Consider the following 20,581-nt stretch of genomic DNA (forward strand, 5'->3'; position numbering starts at 1 on the left):
AGTGCTGGAAGCCAGAGGCTCAGTCTTGGAGGGGGTGAGGCTGTGTGGCCTATCATTAAGGAAGAGTGGGTCCCCTTGAGGGGCTGGCACACTAAAAGGGTTCCTCCAAGATACTGCTTAAAAGCTGGAGCATGGATTAATGACCAATGCCACAAGGACTTTGGGAGACAGTAGCTGAGGATGAATCAGGATAAATTTACTAACCTTAGCCTGAGGTGCCTTCTTCACTCACCTGGCATGATAATTTCTGGGAAGCCTAACTTGCGGACCACAACTGTGCTGCGGTCCACCAAGTGAGGATGATCTTTCCGCACCTGATTCAGGTCTCCCCACAGCATTTTCAGAGACACCCAGAACCCTGGAAAGGAAGGAGAGAAAAGGGATGTGAATGTACTTTGACCAAATAGAGTCCAGTGGGTAGCTCAACCAAATGCTCAGCCCACACCCCAGTGTAGATGTCTATCCCCATCTCTGCACAGACAGGTCCATTTCACAGTCTTAGGACATGCTATTCAGGGCCCCATGTTAGAAAGTGGCTTCCATGGTGTTAAACTCAGAAAAGTTGTCTCCATCGAAGGCGTGTAGCTCCCACTTATCAAGTGGTGTGAAGTTTCGGGGTCCTGTTAGGCTCTTCACTAAACTTGGATGACCTGGTAGCACCAATTTCCAAAAATGCCTTCTCTCCCTCCAGCTCATTAGGAAACTTCGTCCCTTCCTCCCAGACAAGGACTTTGCAACAGTGATCCATGCATTTGTCTCCGCCAGGCTGGTTTACTATAATCAGAAGCTGAATGTGACAATGATACGCAGGTTCTATCTTGTGCAGAATTTAGCTATCCACCTTCTCCACACTCAGTCTGCTGTGAGCACGTCAATTCTGTGCTCAAGTCCTTCCCAGTCAGACAAAGCAGATCACAAAGCCAGGACAAAGTATGTGAGAACTGGGGACAAAGCATTTTCTGCCAAAGGGATCCAGCTATTGAACAATATTCCACAGAAGATCAGATGCATCATTAGTCTGACCATTTAGGAAATGTTGCAAAGCCTTTGTGTATGAAGTCTGAGAGTCATGTACAGTGGACAGGCTTCAGTGGTATAACAAAGCCCCAGAGGGCCCTGATGCAGGAATAGGGTAGGGTTCCTCTTCCCAATTCCAAAATCTACAATTTTGCTTACCCACATCATCACAGCCCCCAACCTACCCCACTTACCCCACCTCCAATCCTTTACCCACTGCCTCCATGAACTTCTTGCTGGCCCCTCTCCTCCCCCACCCTGTCCCTGATGCCCCACTCCTATCCTGGGCTAGGATGTCTCCTCCCAATCCAAGCTCCCAGTGACTCCCCTTGCTTATATCATCTGCACTGCACTCACACAACACAGGTTGAATCTGAACGACGAGCGGCATTGCAACCGGGCACATGGGGTCTCAGCACCACTCAGGTTTGGCCCAGCCTCTCCTCTGTCATAACGAAGGTGCGGTTGAGGCAACCCTGAGTGGTGCTGTGACCTCGTGCACCAAGATGCAACACCATTCACTCAAATTTAGCCCAACCACCCCTCCATCATTTGGCCCAGCTGCACCTCTGTCCAATGGAGCGGTGGTGGGGTCCAATTTGAGTGAGTGGCATTGCAACCCCATGTGCCAGGTGAAGTGCCAGAGCATTGCTATATCTGGTTAGGCCCCCCTAACCTCGTGGGCCCATGAGCAGTCTTGCACTATTCTTACACCACTGAACAGCTTTCTCAAAGACCTCTTTTAAAAAAAAATATATTTTTTTTTTTACTCTGTAAAAGGAGAAGTGCCAGAGACTCCATTCATTGCACTGGGCACTTCACTGTTACAACTGATTTAAGTGGGAGGTGTTCAGATAGTATGGTGATGGGCAGCAGGATAAAACCCTGATAGGATAGATAGGCCACCCAGCTATGGGAGGAGGAGGCGTAAGGCCCTTACCTTGTCCTTTGTGGTTGATTTCCTTCCCCTCCACCGCTTTCTTTACCATGTTGTGAAGGAAATCATTCTCAGCAGCTACCCTGAAACACAACAAGAGCACATAGGGAGTGGGGCTCAGCTCCGTCCAGCTAGGGAAGGGGACTGTGGGGAATTCCCATGCTTCCCCGCTCTGCAGAAAGGGATCTGGGAACAGGAGCATGCGAGTGCAGAAATGGTTACTTTGTTTACTTGTACAGTAAGTGTGATTCTGTGAGATACGTTGTGCACATATATCTTCCACAGCAGCGGTATGTGCACCCAGTGCACTTGAGCCAGAGATACCTGGTCAGCACCCATTCTGATGGCACATGCACACAGCATGTTCTCATGCCTCCAACAGTGGGCATGAAGAGCAGAGTCGCCCTGGCCCCCTCTCAGTTCTTTCATACCAGAATCCAGCTGACATTAGACCAGGGGTTCTCAGACTAGGGGTCAGGACCCCTTAGGCAGTCACGAGGTTATTACATGAGGGGGTCGCGAGCTGTCAGCCTCCACCCCAAACCCCGCTTTGCCTCCAGCATTTATAATGGTGTTAAATATATAAAACATGTTTTTAATTTATAAGGGGGGGGGGTCGCATGCAGAGGATTGTTATGTAAAGGGGTCACCAGTACAAAAGTTTGAGAAGCACTGTGTTAGACTCCCAAGTAGTGGGGATGGAGCGAGGATCATGGAATACATATGTGTACAACACATCTCAAAGAACAAGTTACTGTGCAAGTAAGTAATTGTTTCTTCTTCGAATGCTTGTGCACATCTGTATTTTACTCTAGGTGGTTCTCAAGCAGTAGTCCAGTGGTAATGGAAACTTGGAAGTCACTTAAACATGGATTGAAGAACAGTCTCTAAGGTGCCACAAGTACTCCTTTTCTTTTTGTGAATACTGACTAACACGGCTGCTACTCTGAAACCAGACTTTCCAAAGTTGGCATCTGCTCTGGATGCTTCCAGAATTGCATAGTGCTGTGTGATCATGTGATCAGAGGATCACATTGCCATTCTGCAAATGGCCATAATAGGGATATTACTGAGGAAGGCCACTGAAGTGGCTTGGGCTCATGTAGAATAAGCAGTACCTCTTTCTGGAGTGACGTTTGCAAAGCTGTAACAAATCCGTATGCATAAAGAAATCCAGTTAGATATCCTCTGGGCAGTATCTGCTCTCCTCTTCATCCTCTCAGCATATGGGAGAGGATCTAAAAAGTTTAGTCCTGTCAATGTAAATGATAGGGCCATGCAGACATCCAAAGTATGAAGCCTCCCATCATCCTTATGGATGTGTGTGTGGCTTGGGAAAGAAGATTGGTTGGTGGAATTCTGATTCAGATGGAATTCTGATACCACTGTGGACAGAAATTTTGGACACGGTTGCAAGGAAACTTTGTCCTTATAGAAAACTATATATGGGGGACCCATCCAAAGAGCCTGCAGCTCTCTAACTCTCCTAGCAAATGTTATCAATGATGTAATCATATCATATAAAACACTTTATCTTGGGAGGATGTTAAACAACAGCTATTAAAGTTAGACGTTTTTAAAATCAGCAGATCCAGATAGGTTGCATTCAAGAGCCTTAAAAGAGCTGCCAAGGAGTTCACTGGACCGTTAATGTTGATTTTCAATAAGTTTTGGAACACTGGGGAAGTTCCAGAAGATTGGAAGAAAGCTAATGTTATGCCAATATTTTAAAAGGGTAAATGGAATGACCCGGGTAATTATAGGCCCTATCCCTACCCTCTAGCATATCTACCTCTCCCCATAGCTTAGCGTCGTCTGCGAGGAGCTGTGCCAGTTAGAGTAGCTGGAGGCATAGTGTTAGATATTGTCATCAGTAGCAGGTGCAACTCTGGTAATGAAATGAGTACTGGTTCTCCTAACTGCCATCCACCCAGATACAAGGAGAGAACTGGGGAGTCTGGGAGGGAGGTGGTCTATCAACGCATGTGGTGTTGATGGTACCAAAAAAGTGTTACCAAGAAGACTGGCACCAGATAGGATGTCAAAGCAGTCATTAGTACCAGGCCTGCCAGTGGAGCACAGATGCTGCACAGTGCAGGTGTAGATGGTACCAAAGTTACCAATATCGAAGCAGAAGGTGGCAGTATGGAGCATTTTGAGGTAGGCAGCTTAATGTCAAATAAAGATAAATTCTTGGCCGGTACTGGAGCTGCATGTTAGTGGTCTAATGGATGCTACAGATGTCCCCCTTGGACTTTGAGTTCCCCTTTTTCTTAATGACATTTAGGGATTTAGAAGATGGCCCTGGAGATGGTGCCTGGTGTTCTCTTCTATTTCTCAAAAAGAAAAGGAGTACTTGTGGCACCTTCTATTTCTGTCGTTTGTGGGGATATATTCCACACTCAGGTCAAGTCTTTGGTATCAGCATAGCTGCTGGAGATAAAGAGGCTGCCGGGGCACTCCTGTACGACTCATAATACGGGGGTTTGGTACTAAAACAACCACAACCCAAGTATGGGTGCATGGATTTTTCCATCAGGTAATTCAGAGCCTAATCTCTATTTCTCCTTGGTTCTTCTTGTGAAGGACCTATATATGGAGCACCTCAACAGGATGTGTCCTTCTCCCAAACAAACTAAATACCACCTATGTCCATTTAAAAACATCAGCCTGACATGATGGGTAGTGTTTAAACCCTGGTGATTTTTTAGCATATGTGCTGAGAAAACAAACAATTTGGTACTGAAATACTACCCAGGGGACAGAATAAGATCTCTCACAAAAACAAAGAAAAAAAAAGAAACATCATTAAAAAAAATCACTATCTAAATACTAACTACTATGCAAACTACTTTATCAACTATATACAAAGGCTGATAAAAGTTAAAAACAGTGTGTGACACTTTTTAGGGTTAGCCAAGGGGTCTGGGGTGAATCACTGCCACCCGCTTACGGCATGAGGGAGTCTTGTCTGTGGCAACCAGGGCAAGTTCTCCCAAAGCTACCAGCTGCAGGCACCACAAGCCCTGCACTCCAAGCTAGCTCAAGCTTCACTCTTTCCTACTGCCAGCTAGCAATTTATACACCCCGCCTTGTTATACTCAAATGCCCCGATCCTCATCTTCTGGACACCCGCCATGTATGTGACGCTGTTGCAAAAAAGCAAATGCAATTTTGGGTTGCATTACCAGATATATAGCATGCAAGTCACGGGAGATGATAGTTCCACTCCACTCAGCACTGGTCAGGCCTCAGCTGGAGTACTGTGCCCAATTTTGGTCACTGCGGTATAGAACGGCTGAAGAGAAACTGGAAAGGATCCAGAATCAAGCAACAAAAACAATCAAAGGGATGGAATTGAAGTCGTATGAGCAAAGGCTGAAGGAACTGGATATTTTAGTTTGAAAAAGAGGAGATTAAGGGGGGACATGATAACAGTCTTCAAATACTTGAAAGCCTGCCAAAAAAAATGGAGAAAAGTTGTTCTCTCTTGCCAGAGAGGGCAGGACAAGAGGCGACAGGTTCAAACTCCAGCACAGCAGATTTATATTAAATCTCAGGAAAAACTTCCTAACTGCAAGAACAGTAGGACAGTGGAACAGATGCCTAGGGAAGTCGTGGAATCTCCTGCACTGGAGACTTTCAAAAGGAGGCTGGAGAGCCATCTGTCTGGGATGGGTCAGACACCATGGGCGGCAAGTTCTATGGACCCGTGGTGCCCGGGCACCAGGAATATTCCTGTCCCAGAGGCCCAGCTCCAGCAGAGTCAACAGTGTGCCCTTGAGTCAGCAGTGTGCCCTTGTTGCCAAGAAGACCAAGGGCATTTTGGGCTGTATAAGTAGGGGCATAGCCAGCAGATCGAGGGACGTGATCATTCCCCTCTATTCGACATTGGTGAGGCCTCATCTGAAGTACTGTGTCCAGTTTTGGGCCCCCCACTACAAGAAGGATGTGGAGAAATTGGAAAGAGTCCAGCGAAGGGCAACAAAAATTATTAGGGGTCTGGAACACATGACTTATGAGGAGAGGCTGAGGGAACTGGGATTGTTTAGTCTACGGAAGAGAAGAATGAGGGGGGATTTGATAGCTGCTTTCAACTACCTGAAAGGTGGATCCAAAGAGGATGGATCTAGACTATTCTCAGTGAGAGCAGATGACAGGACAAGGAGTAATGGTCTCAAGTTGCAGTGGGGGATATTTAGGTTGGATATTAGGAAAAACTTTTTCACTAGGAGGGTGGTAAAACACTGGAATGCGTTACCTAGGGAGGTGGTGGAATCCCCTTCCTTAGAAGTTTTTAAGGTCAGGCTTGACAAAGCCCTGGCTGGGATGATTTAGTTGGGGATTGGTCCTGCTCTGGGCAGGTGGTTGGACTAGATGACTTCCAGAGGTCCCTTCGAACTCTGATATTCTATGATTCTAAGTTTCCCACCTCCCCCCGCGCGTCCCCCGGCCCCACCTGCTGCCCCTGAGAGATTTGAAACCCGCCGCCACCCAGCAGCGCAGCGGGGCTGAGCGGCTTCCTGCGTGCTCACTCCACAGGTCCTTGCAGCCCGTGTGAGGGGGTTGTGCCGCTACGTGCTGCCCCCGCCCCAAATGCCCCTGTGGCCAATGGGAAGCTGCAGGGGCAGTGCCTGGAGACAGCCGCGTGAGGAAACCCCCCCCCGGCCTGCCCCGCCTAGGCGCCTCTGCTGGAGGGGGTGCCCCAGGTAAGCATCGAACCCCCCACCACATCCATTTCGAGAGCCTGCACCCCTCACCCCCTCCTGCTCCCCACACCCCCCAACTCCCTCTTGCACTTCCACCCCTCCCCTGCACCTACTTTTGTCCCCAAACTCCCCCAGAGCCTGCACACCCACCCCCTACTGCACCCCCGCCGCCTGCCCAGAGCCTGCACCCAGCACCCAAACTCATTCCCAGAGCCTGCACTCCAGACCCCCTCCCCCACCCAAATTCCCTCCCAGAGCCTGACCTTTCACTCCTTCTGCACCCAAATTCCCTTCCAGAGCCTGCACCCTGCACCCCTCCTGCACCCCAATCCCCTGCCCCAGTCCAGAGCCTGTACCCAAACTCCATCCCAGAGCCTGCACCCCAGACCCCGTCCCCCACCAAACTCCCTCCCAGAGCCCGACCCCTCACACCCCCTGCACCCAAACTCCCTCTCAGAGCCTGCATCCCCACCCCCTCGTGCACCCCAATCGCCTGAACCCCAAACTCCCTCCCAGGGCCTTAGGCAGGTGTGTATGGGGAGTTGGGGGTGGGGGGTTCTGGGCACCCCAAAATTTCTACAAACCTGCCGCCCCTGTCAGACACAACAAATCCTGCTTCTCGCCAGGGGGTTAGACTAGATGACCCTTTGGTCCCTTCTAACCCTATGGTTCTATGATTCTACACCTATCGGCTGTCTCTGTGGAAGCAGCACACTCCAGTTTACTGGCTTCACCTCAATTCAACTCTCTCCTGAGCTCTGCGGCGAACAGCAGAGAGGCTAACAGAGGGAGTTTGCCTGAGATCTGTCTGAGAGGAGGTACGCTAAGGGCTGCATTAGGGGGGCTGTGTTGGTGAGTATCTGAGTGTCTGTTGTGGGGACAATTTGACCGTGTGCTTGCTTGATTGTTTGAAAAGTGTGAATTGGGAGTGCTTTGTTCCAGGTGAGCCTTGAGTGGGCCTCACTGTTATAAAAAGCCAGTCAGCCAGCTGAGTGGCGAACAGCAGAGAGACTAACAGAGGGAGTTTGCCTGGGGAGAGCCCACTGAGGCTTACATCTTGCTGGCTTCTCTGAGTAGTTACTACAACTCCTGAGGAAGCTCGTAGAAGGAAGGTAATATGGATGGCGAGCGTTCAGCTGTTGTGACCTGCACAGGTTGTGCCATGTTTGTCTTTCTTCCACAGGACAGAAGCGACTTTGTCTGTACAAAGTGCAAGCTGGTCTCCATATTGGAAGAGAAGGTTCAAGGTCTGGAGAAACAGGTATCGACCCTGTGTTGCATAAGAGAAACTGAAGATTTCCTGGACAGACATCAGGATATGCTTCTACGGACACAACGTTCTGAAGATTCAGAGCAGGCTGCATAGCAGGGACAGAAGGACGGTGAAGAAATTTGGCAGCATGTGACCTCCAGAAGAAGAAAGGGGAGCATCCATGTGTAAGGGGACTGTTGCCCCCTTACTAACATTCAGTGGGGGTGTTTTGGTTGGCTAGCTCCCAGTACTAAAAAGGGGGAAGGGTCGATGGGGAATCAGGACCCTGAGACTGACAGCAACCAGGAACAATGGGGAGAGGCCAATGCTCCAGGTCAGCCGGAATGACAGGGCGAGCAGGCTAATCAGAGAGTCAGGAGGCCAGGGAGGTCCCGTCCTCCGTGTGAGCTGGATTTGCCTGGGTCAGACGAGTCGGGCCGAGCTAAGGAGAAAGCAGGGGCCTGAGCTGAGCTGGGGAACAGAGCTGGGCAAGATCCAGAGGGACCAGAAAAGCAGCCCAGAGAGAGCAGACCCTGTCCTGGGAGCAGAGCTGCAGCCCCAAAGCCAGAGGCACAGCCCAGAGAGAGCAGACTTGCCCTGGGAGCAGAGCTGCAGCAACCAGAGCTGGAGGGGCCAGAAAAGCAGCCCAGGAAGCAGGTCAGTGCTGGGAGCAGAGTCACAGAAGCAGCCTGCAGAGCAGACCTGTCCTGGGAGCAGAGCTGCAGCAACCAGAGCCAGAGGGGCCAGAGAAGCAGCCCAGGGAGCTGGAGGCAGAGCAGCAGCCGTGCAGAGACAGAGTGGTGTAGCTGAGGCTGGAGCAGTCTGGAGCTGGGTGTGGTGAGCAGCTGGGAAGAGCGAGGGGGACCCTGGGCAGCGGGCCCAGCACAGGGAGACGCCTCAGCCAAGGGGCTCTGCAGGCCAGGCTTGGATCGTAACCCCGACAGGGCGGGGGCGACACTGGGAAGAAGGGTCCTACCACTTAGACCCTGAGAGCGTGAGGCCACCAGCAGAGCAAGTGTCCAACCCACAGCATCCCTGCAGCACAGCCAGGGCCTGAGAAGAAGGCCTGGGACTTACAAAAAACAGACTATGAACTGCCCTGACGTTCCAGAGACGCCGTTTGTGATGTTCCCTGCCACAGAGCGGGGTGATGTGTTTCCTTTAACCTTTCCCATTTTTTCTTATTCTTTTTAAAATTAATTGTTGATTAAATAATTTGCATTTGCTTTAATTTGTATGTAATGGGTCAGTGGGTCAGAGAAGTGCCCAGTGCAGAGAGAGTACCCCGGAGTGGGGACACCCTAGCCCCTGTCCTAGGTGACCACAGCAGGGTTGGGGGTCGAGCCCCCCAGAAATCCTGGGCCCAGCCTTGTTGGGGTTACGAGGACTCTGCCAGACAGGAGAGTGGAAGGGGAGTCCTCGAGGGCAGGGAGGCCACTGGGTAAAGGGAGTGGGAGCGAGGACTCAGATCCTTTCGCTAGCCCACTTCACCGGGGTCATGCAGAAGCCAGGAAAGTTCCCCACAAGAGCGGGACTATTCCCCTGCTTACACATGTACCAGCAATGCAGATACAGGTAGGCAACCATTTTCATGTTCTCTCCACAGGTACTAATGTGGAGAGTGGACTAGATGAGGGAAGGGAACAGAAGGAGACTCCGCCGATTGGAAGGCATGAGATGCACTGTCCTAGGGATGGGGGTTCCATGACCACCGCTCCCAAGAGAAGGAGGCGGGTGGTGGTGGTTGGAGACTCTCTTCTCAGGGGGACAGAGTCATCTATATGCCGCCCCGACCAGGAAAACCAAGAAGTCTGCTGCTTGCCAGGAGCTAGGATTCACGATGTGACGGAGAGACTGCCGAGACTCATCAAGCCCTTGAATCGCTACCCCTTCCTGCTTCTCCACGTGGGCACCAATGATACTGCCAAGAATGACCTTGAGACTACGTGGCTCTGGGAAGAAGGATAAAGGAGTTTGAGGCGCAAGTGGTGTTTTTATCCATCCTCCCCGTGGAAGGAAAAGGCCTAGGTAGAGACCGTCAAATCGTGGAAATCAACAAATGGCTATGCAGGTGGTGTCGGAGAGAAGGCTTTGGATTCTTTGACCATGGGATGGTGTTCCAAGAAGGAGGAGTGCTAGGCAGAGATGGGCTCCACCTAACAAAGAGAGGGAAGAGCATCTTTGCAAGCAGGCTGGCTAACCTAGTGAGGAGAACTTTAAACTAGGTTCACTGGGGGAAGGAGACCAAAGCCCTAAGGTAAGTGGGGATGTGGGATACTGGGAGGAAGCACGAGCAGGAGAGCGCAAGAGGGGAGGGCTCCTGCCTCATACTGAGAAAGAGGGACGATAAGCGAGTTATCTCAAGTGCCTATACAGAAATGCAAGAAGCCTGGGAAACAAGCAGAGAGAACTGGAAGTCCTGGCACAATCAAGGAATTAGGATGTGATTGCAATAACAGAGACTTGGTGGGATAACTCACATGACTGGAGTACTGTCATGGATGGTTATAAACTGTTCAGGAAGAACAGGCAGGGCAGAAAAGGTGGGGGAGTTGCACTGTATGTAAGAGAGCAGTATGACTGCTCAGAGCTCAAGTATGAAACTGCAGAAAAACCTGAGAGTCTCTGGATTAAGTTTAGAAGCATGAGCAACAAGGGTGATGTCGTGGTGGGAGTCTGCTATAGACCACTGGACCAGGGGGATGAGGCGGATGCGGCTTTCTTTAGGCAACTAACGGAAGTTATTAGATCGCAGGCCCTGATTCTCATGGGAGACTTCAATCACCCTGATATCTGCTGGGAGAGCAATACAGCGGTGCACAGACAATCCAGGAAGTTTTGGGAAAGCGTAGGGGAGAATTTCCTGGTGCAAGTGCTGGAGGAACCAACTAGAGGCAGAGCTCTTCTTGACCTCCTGCTCACAAACCGGGAAGAATTAGTAGGGGAAGCAAAAGTGGATAGGAACCTGGGAGGCAGTGACCATGAGATGGTCGAGTTCAGGATCCTGACATAGGGAAGAAAGGAGAGCAGCAGAATATGGACCCTGGACTTCAGAAAAGCAGACTTTGACTCCCTCAGGGAACTGATGGGTAGGATCCCCTGGGAGAATAACATGAGGAGGAAAGGTTTCAGAGGAGAGCTGGCTATATTTTAAAGATTCCTTTTTGAGGTTACAGGGACAAACCATCCCGATCTGTAGAAAGAATAGTAAATACGGCAGGTGACCAGCTTAACAGTGAAATCCTTTTTGATCTTAAACACGAAAAAGAAGCTTACAAGAAGTGGAAGCTTGGACAAATGACCAGGGAAGAGTATAAAAATATTGCTCAGGCATGCAGGAGTGAAATCAGGAAGGCCAAATCACACCTGGAGTTGCAGCTAGCAAGAGATGTTCAGAGAAACAAGAAGGGTTTCTTCAGGTATGTTAGCAACAAGAAGAAAGTCAAGGAAAGTGCGGGCCCCTTACTGAATGAGGGAGGCAACCTAGTGACAGAGGATGTGGAAAAAGCTAATGTACTCAATGCTTTTTTTGCCTCTGTCTTCACGAACAAGGTCAGCTCCCAGACTAGTGCACTGGGCAGCACAGCATGGGGAGGAGGTGACCAGCCCTCTGTGGAGAAAGAAGTGGTTCGGGACTATTTTAAAAAGCTGGACGAGCATAAGCCCATGGGGCCAGATGTGCTGCATCTGAGAGTGCTAAATGAGTTGGCGGATGCGATTGCAGAGCCATTGGCCATTATCTTTGAAAACTCATGGCGATCGGGGGAGGTCCTGGACGAGTGGAAAAAGGCTAATGTAGTGCCCATCTTTAAAAAAGGGAAGAAGGAGGATCCTGGGACCTACAGGCCAGTCAGCCTCACCTCAGTCCCTGGAAAAATCATGGAGCAGGTCCTCAAGGAATCAATTCTGAAGCATTTAGAGGAGAGGAAAGTGATCAGGAACAGTCAGCATGGATTCACCAAGGGCAAGTCATGCCCGACTAATCTAATTGCCTTCTATGATGAGATAACTGGCTCTGTGGATGAGGGGAAAGCAGTGGACGTGTTGTTCCTTGACTTTAGCAAAGCTTTTGACACGGTCTCCCACAGTATTCTTGCCAGCAAGTTAAAGAAGTATGGGCTGGATGAATGGACTATAAGGTGGATAGAAAGCTGTCTAGATCATCGGGCTCAACGGGTAGTGATCAATGGCTCCATGTCTAGTTGGCAGCCGGTATCAAGTGGAGTGCCCCAAGGGTCGGTCCTGGGGCCGGTTTTGTTCAATATAGAGTCATAGAATATCAGGGTTGAAAGGGACCTCAGGAGGTCATCTAGTCCAACCCCCTGCTCAAAGCAGGACCAATCCCCAATTTTTGCCCAGATCCCTAAATGGGCCCCTCAAGGATTGAACTCACAACCCTGGGTTTAGCAGGCCAATGCTCAAACCACTGAGCTATCCCTCCCCCCATATCTTCATTAATGATCTGGAGGATAGTGTGGATTGCACCTCAGCAAGTTTGCAGATGACACTAAACTGGAAGGAGAGGTAGATACACTGGAGGGTAGGGATAGGATACAGAGGGCCCAAGACAAATTAGAGGATTGGACCAAAAGAAATCTGATGAGGTTCAACAAGGACAAATGCAGAGTCCTGCACTTAGGACGGAAGAATCCCATGCACCGCTACAGACTTGGGACCGAGTGGCTAGGCAGCAGTTCTGCAGAAAAGGACCTAGGGGTTACAGTGGACGAGAAGCTGGGTATGAGTCAACAGTGTGCCCTTGTTGCCAAGAAGGCCAATGGCATTTTGGGCTGTATAAGTAGGGGCATTGCCAGCAGATCAAGGGACGTGATCGTTCCCCTTTATTTGACATGGGTGAGGCCTCATCTGGAGTACTGTGTCCAGTTTTGGGCCCCACACTACAAGATGGATGTGAAAAAATTGGAAAACATCCAGCAGAGGGCAACAAAAATTATTAGGGGACTGGAACACATGACTTATGAGGAGAGGCTGAGGGAACTGGGATTGTTTAGTCTGTGGAAGAGAAGAATGAGGGGGGATTTGATAACTGCTTTCAACACCCTGAAAGGGGGTTCCAAAGAGGATGGATCTAGATTGTTCTCAGTGGTAGCAGATGACAGAACGAGGAGTAATGGTCTCAAGTTGCAGTGGGGAAGGTTTAGGTTGGATATTAGGAAAAACTTTTTCACTAGGAGGGTGGTGAAGCACTGGAATGCATTACTTAGGGAGGTGGTGGAATCTCCTTCCTTAGAAGTTTTTAAGATCACGTTTGACAAAGCCCTGGCTGGGATGATTTAGTTGGGGAATGGTCCTGCTTTGAGCAGGGGGTTGGACTAGATGACCTCCTGAGGTCCCTTCCAACCCTGATATTCTATAATTCTGTGACATGTCTATAGTAAAACCAAACTGAAGTTTATATAACATAGCTTGAGTTAAAGATTCAAATATAAGCAAGTAAAATGATTTGGAAACATCAGATTACAGGTAAAAGAAAAACATAAAACTCAATCTACAGCCTATACTTATTAACAAATCCCCTTTTTGTCTTATAAGGTATTTCTCACCCAGTGGTCAGTCCGAGCAGCTTTTCTTCAGTCCAGAGAGCTGGGATTCACTTTTCATGAGACACTCTTGCTGGCAGAGTGCCTCTTTGTAATGGATTATACCTTGTACCCTTTCTTCTTCTATACAGTCCCAAACTTTTTGTCTTTTTTCGTAATCAGGGTGTTACATTAACTTGAGCTCAGCCCTGAGGGTCCTCTATTCAAAGTTTTTCATGGGGTTCTTTTGTAAGTGCTCAGAAGTGCATCTGGTCCAGACTGTAAACACAAGGCTGGGTTGAAAGATGGCGATTGTTCTCACTCTTGCTTGAGTTAGCTCTGAGACCCATCCCGCTTTACTGCCAATACTTTTGGAACATAATGTTCTACATTTTACATATCTCTTAAAACATTTCTTGTACGAACAACTGACAATCACCATGATGATCAGCTAGTTCTTAGCTTTTGACAGAGATCACACATAACCCCCCCTTTGGTGAAGTATTGAGAAGCTGGTCAGATACAGGTGTAATGCACCTTCTGGGCATGCTTATGTCACACAGTGGAGCTCACAGTAAGCCTCACAGCCCAAGGCGTTGAAAAGAAACTGAGAGGGGGTTGGGCAGCCCCACCTTTTATGGCCTAGGTTGGAGGGATGAGTACATACAAGGCACAGACAGTTCCCAGCGTCCCCAGACAATGCTATTTATGAAAAATATCTGTCTTGAGTGCGCTGGGTGTGCACAGGCATAGGACGGAAAATATATATGCACAAGCACTTGAAGAACAACACAGGAATAGCTAGATTGGATCGGGCCTGTGATCCATCTAGCCCCATCTCTGTCAGCCGCCAGCACCAGCAGTTTCAGAAGAAGGTATAAGAAACCTTAATAGATGTGCAATAATATGCCCCCAACATTACATCTCCTCCTAGCCCCTTTTTTTTAGAGATTGGCTTAAACCCTGAAGCACGAGGTTTAATATGTCTTACAAAATTGGTGTATTAACCCTGGATATTCTTGTTATCCATATAAATGTCCAATTCCTGTTTGAATCTTGCTAAATTCTTGGCTACAGTGACATTTGTGGCAATAAGTTCCACAATCTAATTATCCTGAAGTCAAAAGTAAGAAAGATATTTCCTTTGATCACTTTTGAATTTCTCACCTTTTAAGCTATTTTAGTATACCCTTGTTCCTATGCTCAGTTTCTCTTGGCCATGGGCAGTGTTTCCTTCCCACCCTTCTACCCACCTGAGAGATGGAGACTGTCAGTTGACACAGAAATGCTCCCCTTTTTGCAGCTGAGTTCTTTTCTAGTGAATGGAAAGTCCTGTCTGTCTTAACACCAGCCTTCATCCCCAACCCTTGCAGCCCCGCTCCCTTTCTGCTCACAAGTGCTGGCTTTACTCACAGGTGCACAGGAATGAAGTACTGCTTGTCCTCATCACTCTCACATTTTCCCTTGATGATATCTGTAATGTCCATCACTGTAAGAGACAAGGGACAGGAGTCTATGGTCACAAGGTCCTTTGGACAACCCCGAACCAACCCTTTGGACAACCCTGAACCAACCATCCATCTCCAACTCATCCTGAGCTTTCATGGGAAAAGAGCAACCAGAGACAGCCAGACATTACTGAGCACCTCTAATCTGTGTTTAGAGTGACTGTCATTGCCAGTAGGTGGGAGGAACATGATAACCACATAAAACAGGGGTTCTCAAACTGGGGGTCGGGACCCCTCAGGGGTCACGAGGTTATTATATGGGGAGTCGCGAGCTGTCAGCCTCCACTTCAAACCCTGCTTTGCCTCCAGCATTTATAATGGAGTTAAATATATAAACAAGTGTTTTTAATTTATAAGGGGGGGTTGCACTCAGAGGTTTGCTATGTGAAAAGGGTAACCAGTACAAAAGTTTGAGAACCACTGACATAAAAGAACGTGCAAACAACCACATTCTCAGATGGAGGGGATGTCAGGCTGAGAAATGCAGGGAGGAGGTGGTAGAAGAAGGAATGGAAAGAAATGAAGAGGGGAAATTTTGGCTGAATCCCAGGAAAAGGCTCCTGGCAGGGAGATAACTCCTCACTTAGATTTGAGACTCAGGAAGAGGTCAAGGAGCCTCAATGATGGGAACATTTAGAACTAGGACTGGCTCATGCATTAGAAAACAACCAACAGACTGCACTTGCCCCTAAAGGATGAAGGAGGCTTTTCCATGTCTGATTTCTCTCAGTTTCTCTATTAATCATAGATTTTCAGGCCAGGCAGGACCATTCAATCCTTGAGGGGGCCATTTAGGGATCTGGGGCAAAAATTGGGGATTGGTCCTGCTTTAAGCAGGGGGTTGGACTAGATGACCTCCTGAGGTCCCTTCCAACCCTGATATTCTATGATTCTATGATTTGATCATCCAAACTGACCTCCTGCATAACACAGGCTGGACGATTTTAATCAATTCCTTCACTGTCCCTAAAAGAGGAGCTGCAAGACTTCAATAATGGAACCAGAACTACTGCCCAGTTTCACTGCAGCTTTCCTGAGGTCTTGTTTAGACTAAAAAAGGTGTTCTTCTCGATCAAGTCAACTCAATACAGCTAGTACTGTAATACTGAAAAATCTACCTACCATCAGTGCAGACACACTACAACTTTTTGCCTGATTATATCAGGATGAGTCATACCTATGGACCTCTTTCCTCAGTGACTCACCACATATAGCCTTCCACTTCCGGAAATGCTATACTTCTAGTAATTCACTATCATCCCCTTCTGCCTGCTCCCAAATGCTATCCCCTCAGCAATTCACCCCAGGTATCCCTGTTCCCCCAACACTATCCCCAGCAAGTCACCACAGATATCACTCATCCCTCCAGCACTATCCCCACAGAATCCCTCTACCCCGCAGTGTTTTCCCAATGCTGCCAATACTAGTGAATTTTTTATAAGTGACAGCATTTTATCTGGTTTCAGAGGAACAGCCGTGTTAGTCTGTATTCGCAAAAAGAAAAGGAGTACTTGTGGCACCTTAGAGACTAACCAATTTATTTGAGCATGAGCTTTCGTGAGCTACAGCTCACTTCATCAGATGTTTACCGTGGAAACTGCAGCAGACTTTATATACACACAGAAATCATGAAACAATACCTCCTCCCACCCCACTGTCCTGCTGGTAATAGCTTATCTAAAGTGATCAACAGGTGGGCCATTTCCAGCACAAATCCAGGTTTTCTCACCCTCCACCCCCCCACACAAATTCACTCTCCTGCTGGTGCTAGCCCATCCAAAGTGACAACTCTTTACATAATCAAGTCGGGCTATTTCCTGCATAGATCAAGGTTTTCTCACATCCCCCCCACCCCCATACACACACAAACTCACTCTCCTGCTGGTAATAGCTCATCTAAGCTGAAGCCAGTCTTACAATGATGCAAGAAGCTCAAGCCCTCTAGTGAATTTGAGCCCTGACAGGGGAAAGCCACCCCCTCTGATTAGCTGCCTGTCCAACTTACCCACTGTGGGAAAGTGGGAATTTCCATAATATTTTTATGATGCCTATGTGTGCCTCAGTTTCCCCTATATTTCACATGGCTACCCAGCGTAGGGGCGACAAGGACTATTTGCTCTCAGGGCAGCCTAAGAGACATAGGTATGAATGTCGCCTAGCTGTTTGAGACTGAATGACTCATTAAAAAGGACTGGCCAAGGCAGACTCCATATCACTGGAGAATCTGATAAGACAATGGCAAATCCGGTCACCAGGATATTGACACCTAGCAATCAATGACCCAACAGAACATGGATTGGGGGCTTGGCTGGGGGCTCTTATCTAACCAGAATGGTCTATGCTTTAACCTTCATTTCTCTATGCTCACCTAAGGACTGCTGATGCTGTGTGTCAGGTGACAAATAAACTTGACTGTTTTGACAATGCTGTGTGAGTGTCACTGCAAATGCTTGCTGAGGTGTATTAACCCCTGAAGAGTATACAAGTCTTTACCAGGAGTCTGTCTCGGCTGGACCTGATGAACAGAGTTCACGGTTCAAAGCAGGAGTGCTGAAAGCCCACAGGTTCAGTCAAGGAGGCTGTGAGGTAGCTTGGCCTGCCCTGGAAGAAGATCAGGGGTCTGGCACACTGAAGGGGTTCCGTCCCTCCAAGAAACTGTTCCAAAGCTGGGGGCATAGCACTGATCCTGTGAACCAGTGACACCCAGTTCAGGGGGCTAAGTATCCAATCAGAGCAGCTACAGAAAGAACTTCTCTTTCCCCCACACCCCCTCATCAGTCCAAAGCCATTCTCACAAGAGGGGAACAGGGAGCTAAAAAGACCAGCAACTCAGGGCAGCTTCACTCCCTTCCCCCACTCCCTGCTTGTGAGCAACGGGGATGGGATGGGATGACATTTCTGCTCCTCCCTGCTCCCTCCAGCACCTTGCCTGGGAAGGAGGAGGGATGAAGATAAAGCACACCTCAAGCTTCCCCCCAGCCTGGAAGTGGGAGATAGGACCCAACTGCCGCTCCTTCAGGCCTTGGGGAGGGGGGTGAAGAACACCAGGAAGAGCAGAGAAGAGGCCGGGGGGTATGAACCGATGGAAGGGCAGAAATGAGGGGGGCACTATGGGACAGGATTGATCCAAAAGTTGAGAACCAAATTAATTCTGGGCAGGTAATGGGCAGATGTGCAGGTGAAAGCTTCTGCCATGGGAGCCAAAGTCACCGTACCCAATAAATTCGGGAGAGTGGGAAACACTAACTGTCACATTCTCACACACACACACTGGGGATCACACATGCACGCGCATACACACACAGACGGGATGGGCAAGGGAAGTTCAAATATCAAAAGACAGACATAAATTTTTTAATCTCGTGATTTTTTGGGTCAGTATTATAATTTTGGGGACCAATTCCTGATATTTGATCTACTGCTGTCCCCTCAGCAGCTCACCACAGATATTGACACACATATACATTGTGATGGGGTGTCAGCCCCACGCTGGCCCATAAGGTGTTAATAGAGCCCGTGGGAGTCTGCGCAGGAGGCAGCCAATCAGAGCTGGGCTGGCCCATATAAGAAAGGCTGCAGAACAGAGCAGCTGCAGTCATTCCCTGGAGCTTGAGGAGGGAGGTAGATTGGCTGTCTTACAGGTAGATGAAAGCTAGCACCTGGGACAAAGCAGAGCTGGGCAGGATCGGGGGAGTGCGAGCGCCTGGCTGGCTGCTAAGACTTGCATGCTTAAGCCCGGAGGTGAGGGTGAAGAAGGTGCTAGGGCTGTGGGGAAGTGGCCCAGAGAAATAGACTGAGAGGTTGGAGGGGACACAGCGTGTGGCTGCCATCTACTGGGTCCCTGGGCCTGGACCCAGAGTAGTGGGTGGGCTCAGGTCTCTTCCCCCGCCTCTACCTACACACACGCACTTCCTTGCCACCGAGGAAGTGATCAGACAATTGGCTGTGGCTGTTACTGAAGGAAGTGGCTGGACAGTAGACTCCAGTACCCCCAGAAGGGGGGAGAACTGAGTGTGACACTGTCCCGGGGTCCCCGGGCGATGCTCTGGAACTGCTCCCCATGAAGCCAGTCAGGACTCTGGGAAAGTCTCCTTTCTGGGAGCAGCCTGTCTGCAGGACACAAAGCTTCCACCTTCCTGGGTCTGACCTCGGAGCCTTCGGCGTCCTCTGCCCCTCCATGCACTTCCCACAGCGAGTCTGCCCAGGCAGGATCCTGGGGAAGCCAGAGGGTCCTGCCCCCCAACTCCGCAGTCAGACGGGACTCTCAGCCAGCCAGTAACACAGAGGTTTATTAGACGACAGGAACATGGTCTAAAACCAAGCTAGTAGGTGCAGAGAACCGGACCCCTCAGCTGGGTCCATTTTGGGGGGCAGGGAGCCAGACAACCACGTCTGCCCTTCACTCCTCGTCCCCAGCCAGCCCCAAACTGAAACTCCCTCTAGCCCCTCCTCCTCTGGGCTTTGTCCCTTTCCTGGGCCAGGAGGGCACCTGATTCCTTTGTTCTCCAACTCTTTAGCTCTCACCTTGCCCAGGCCATCAGTTGCCAGGAAACAGGGTGTCAGCCATTCTCTGTGTCAAGACTCCTGCACACACCTGCCCTCTAGGGCTCTGCAATGATCATATACCCTTACCCCACCCCCTAGAGACTTAAGAACTGCCTAGGGGAAACTGAGGCACCCCCACACTATTCAGAGGAAACATTAAGAACAGTCCCACTTCGTCACAGACACAGTATGCCCTGAAGAGGATGCTGTGGTCCTTGGGATGACACAGGTCCAGGAGTAGAGGTGACAGCAGGTGAGACACCACCAGAAGAGGGTACGGAGCTAATTCCCAAGACAGCCAGCAGGAGGTGCCACAGTGGTGAGTTGCACCCCGTCACACACACAAAACACTATCCACTTAGCAACGAACACTGATATCCCCCTGCCTCTTCCCCCAAGGCTATACCCTCAGTGAATCACCACAGATACCCCTCCAGCCCTGCACACAATCTCACCAGTAAATCAGATATCCCTCCACTCCCCAACTGCTACTCCCTCTGCGACTCATCACAAATATCCCTCCATCAACCACCATAGCCGCAGCACTCTACCTTCAGCGAGATATCCCTCTGACCCAATGCTATGCCCTCAGTTACTGACCTCCGATATCCGTCTGCCCCCTCAAACAATATCAGCTCACCACAGATATTGCTCAGTCCCTCATAACTCTCACAGACATTCCTATGCCTCGCCTCTGGTGCTGTGTCCTCCGCAACTCAGCATAGATCTCCCTCCATCCTGTCAACAACTTACCAAAGACATCCTTCAGACCTCAGCACCTATCACCTGTGTGACTCACTTCAGATATCCCTCTACCTCCTCTCCCAGTGCTGTCATGTTTCACAGCATATACAGAGTAAACAGTGTGTTGGCTAGTACATAAATATACATCATATTCATATGTATTATCTGCACTATATAAGTATGCCTTAAGCACCAATAACATTAAGCACAAATATTGTCACAGTGATGTAGCCTAAATTGGCCTATACCATAATCCTGTTCACTTATGCTAAGTATCCTATAACTCCTTACATTTGCTGATGTAAGCATTTGGCACAAGCAGATAGGAA

General features: G+C 49.3%; 1 protein-coding gene across 1 annotated transcript in view; it reads right to left on the minus strand.

The window, feature by feature from the left end:
• Positions 1–20,581, minus strand: part of LOC140911001 (dedicator of cytokinesis protein 2-like) — a 208,904-nt gene that overhangs the window by 138,771 nt on the left and 49,552 nt on the right. The window contains exons 11-13 of the mRNA XM_073343213.1: positions 14,869–14,944; positions 1,958–2,037; positions 233–358 (exon numbers count right to left, since the gene is read on the minus strand). Coding sequence (XP_073199314.1) covers positions 233–358; positions 1,958–2,037; positions 14,869–14,944 — 282 coding nt within the window. The remainder of the gene's footprint in view (positions 1–232; positions 359–1,957; positions 2,038–14,868; positions 14,945–20,581) is intronic.

Source organism: Lepidochelys kempii, chromosome 4 (genome assembly GCF_965140265.1).
Source record: "Lepidochelys kempii isolate rLepKem1 chromosome 4, rLepKem1.hap2, whole genome shotgun sequence".
Classification (NCBI taxonomy): Eukaryota; Metazoa; Chordata; order Testudines; family Cheloniidae; genus Lepidochelys; species Lepidochelys kempii.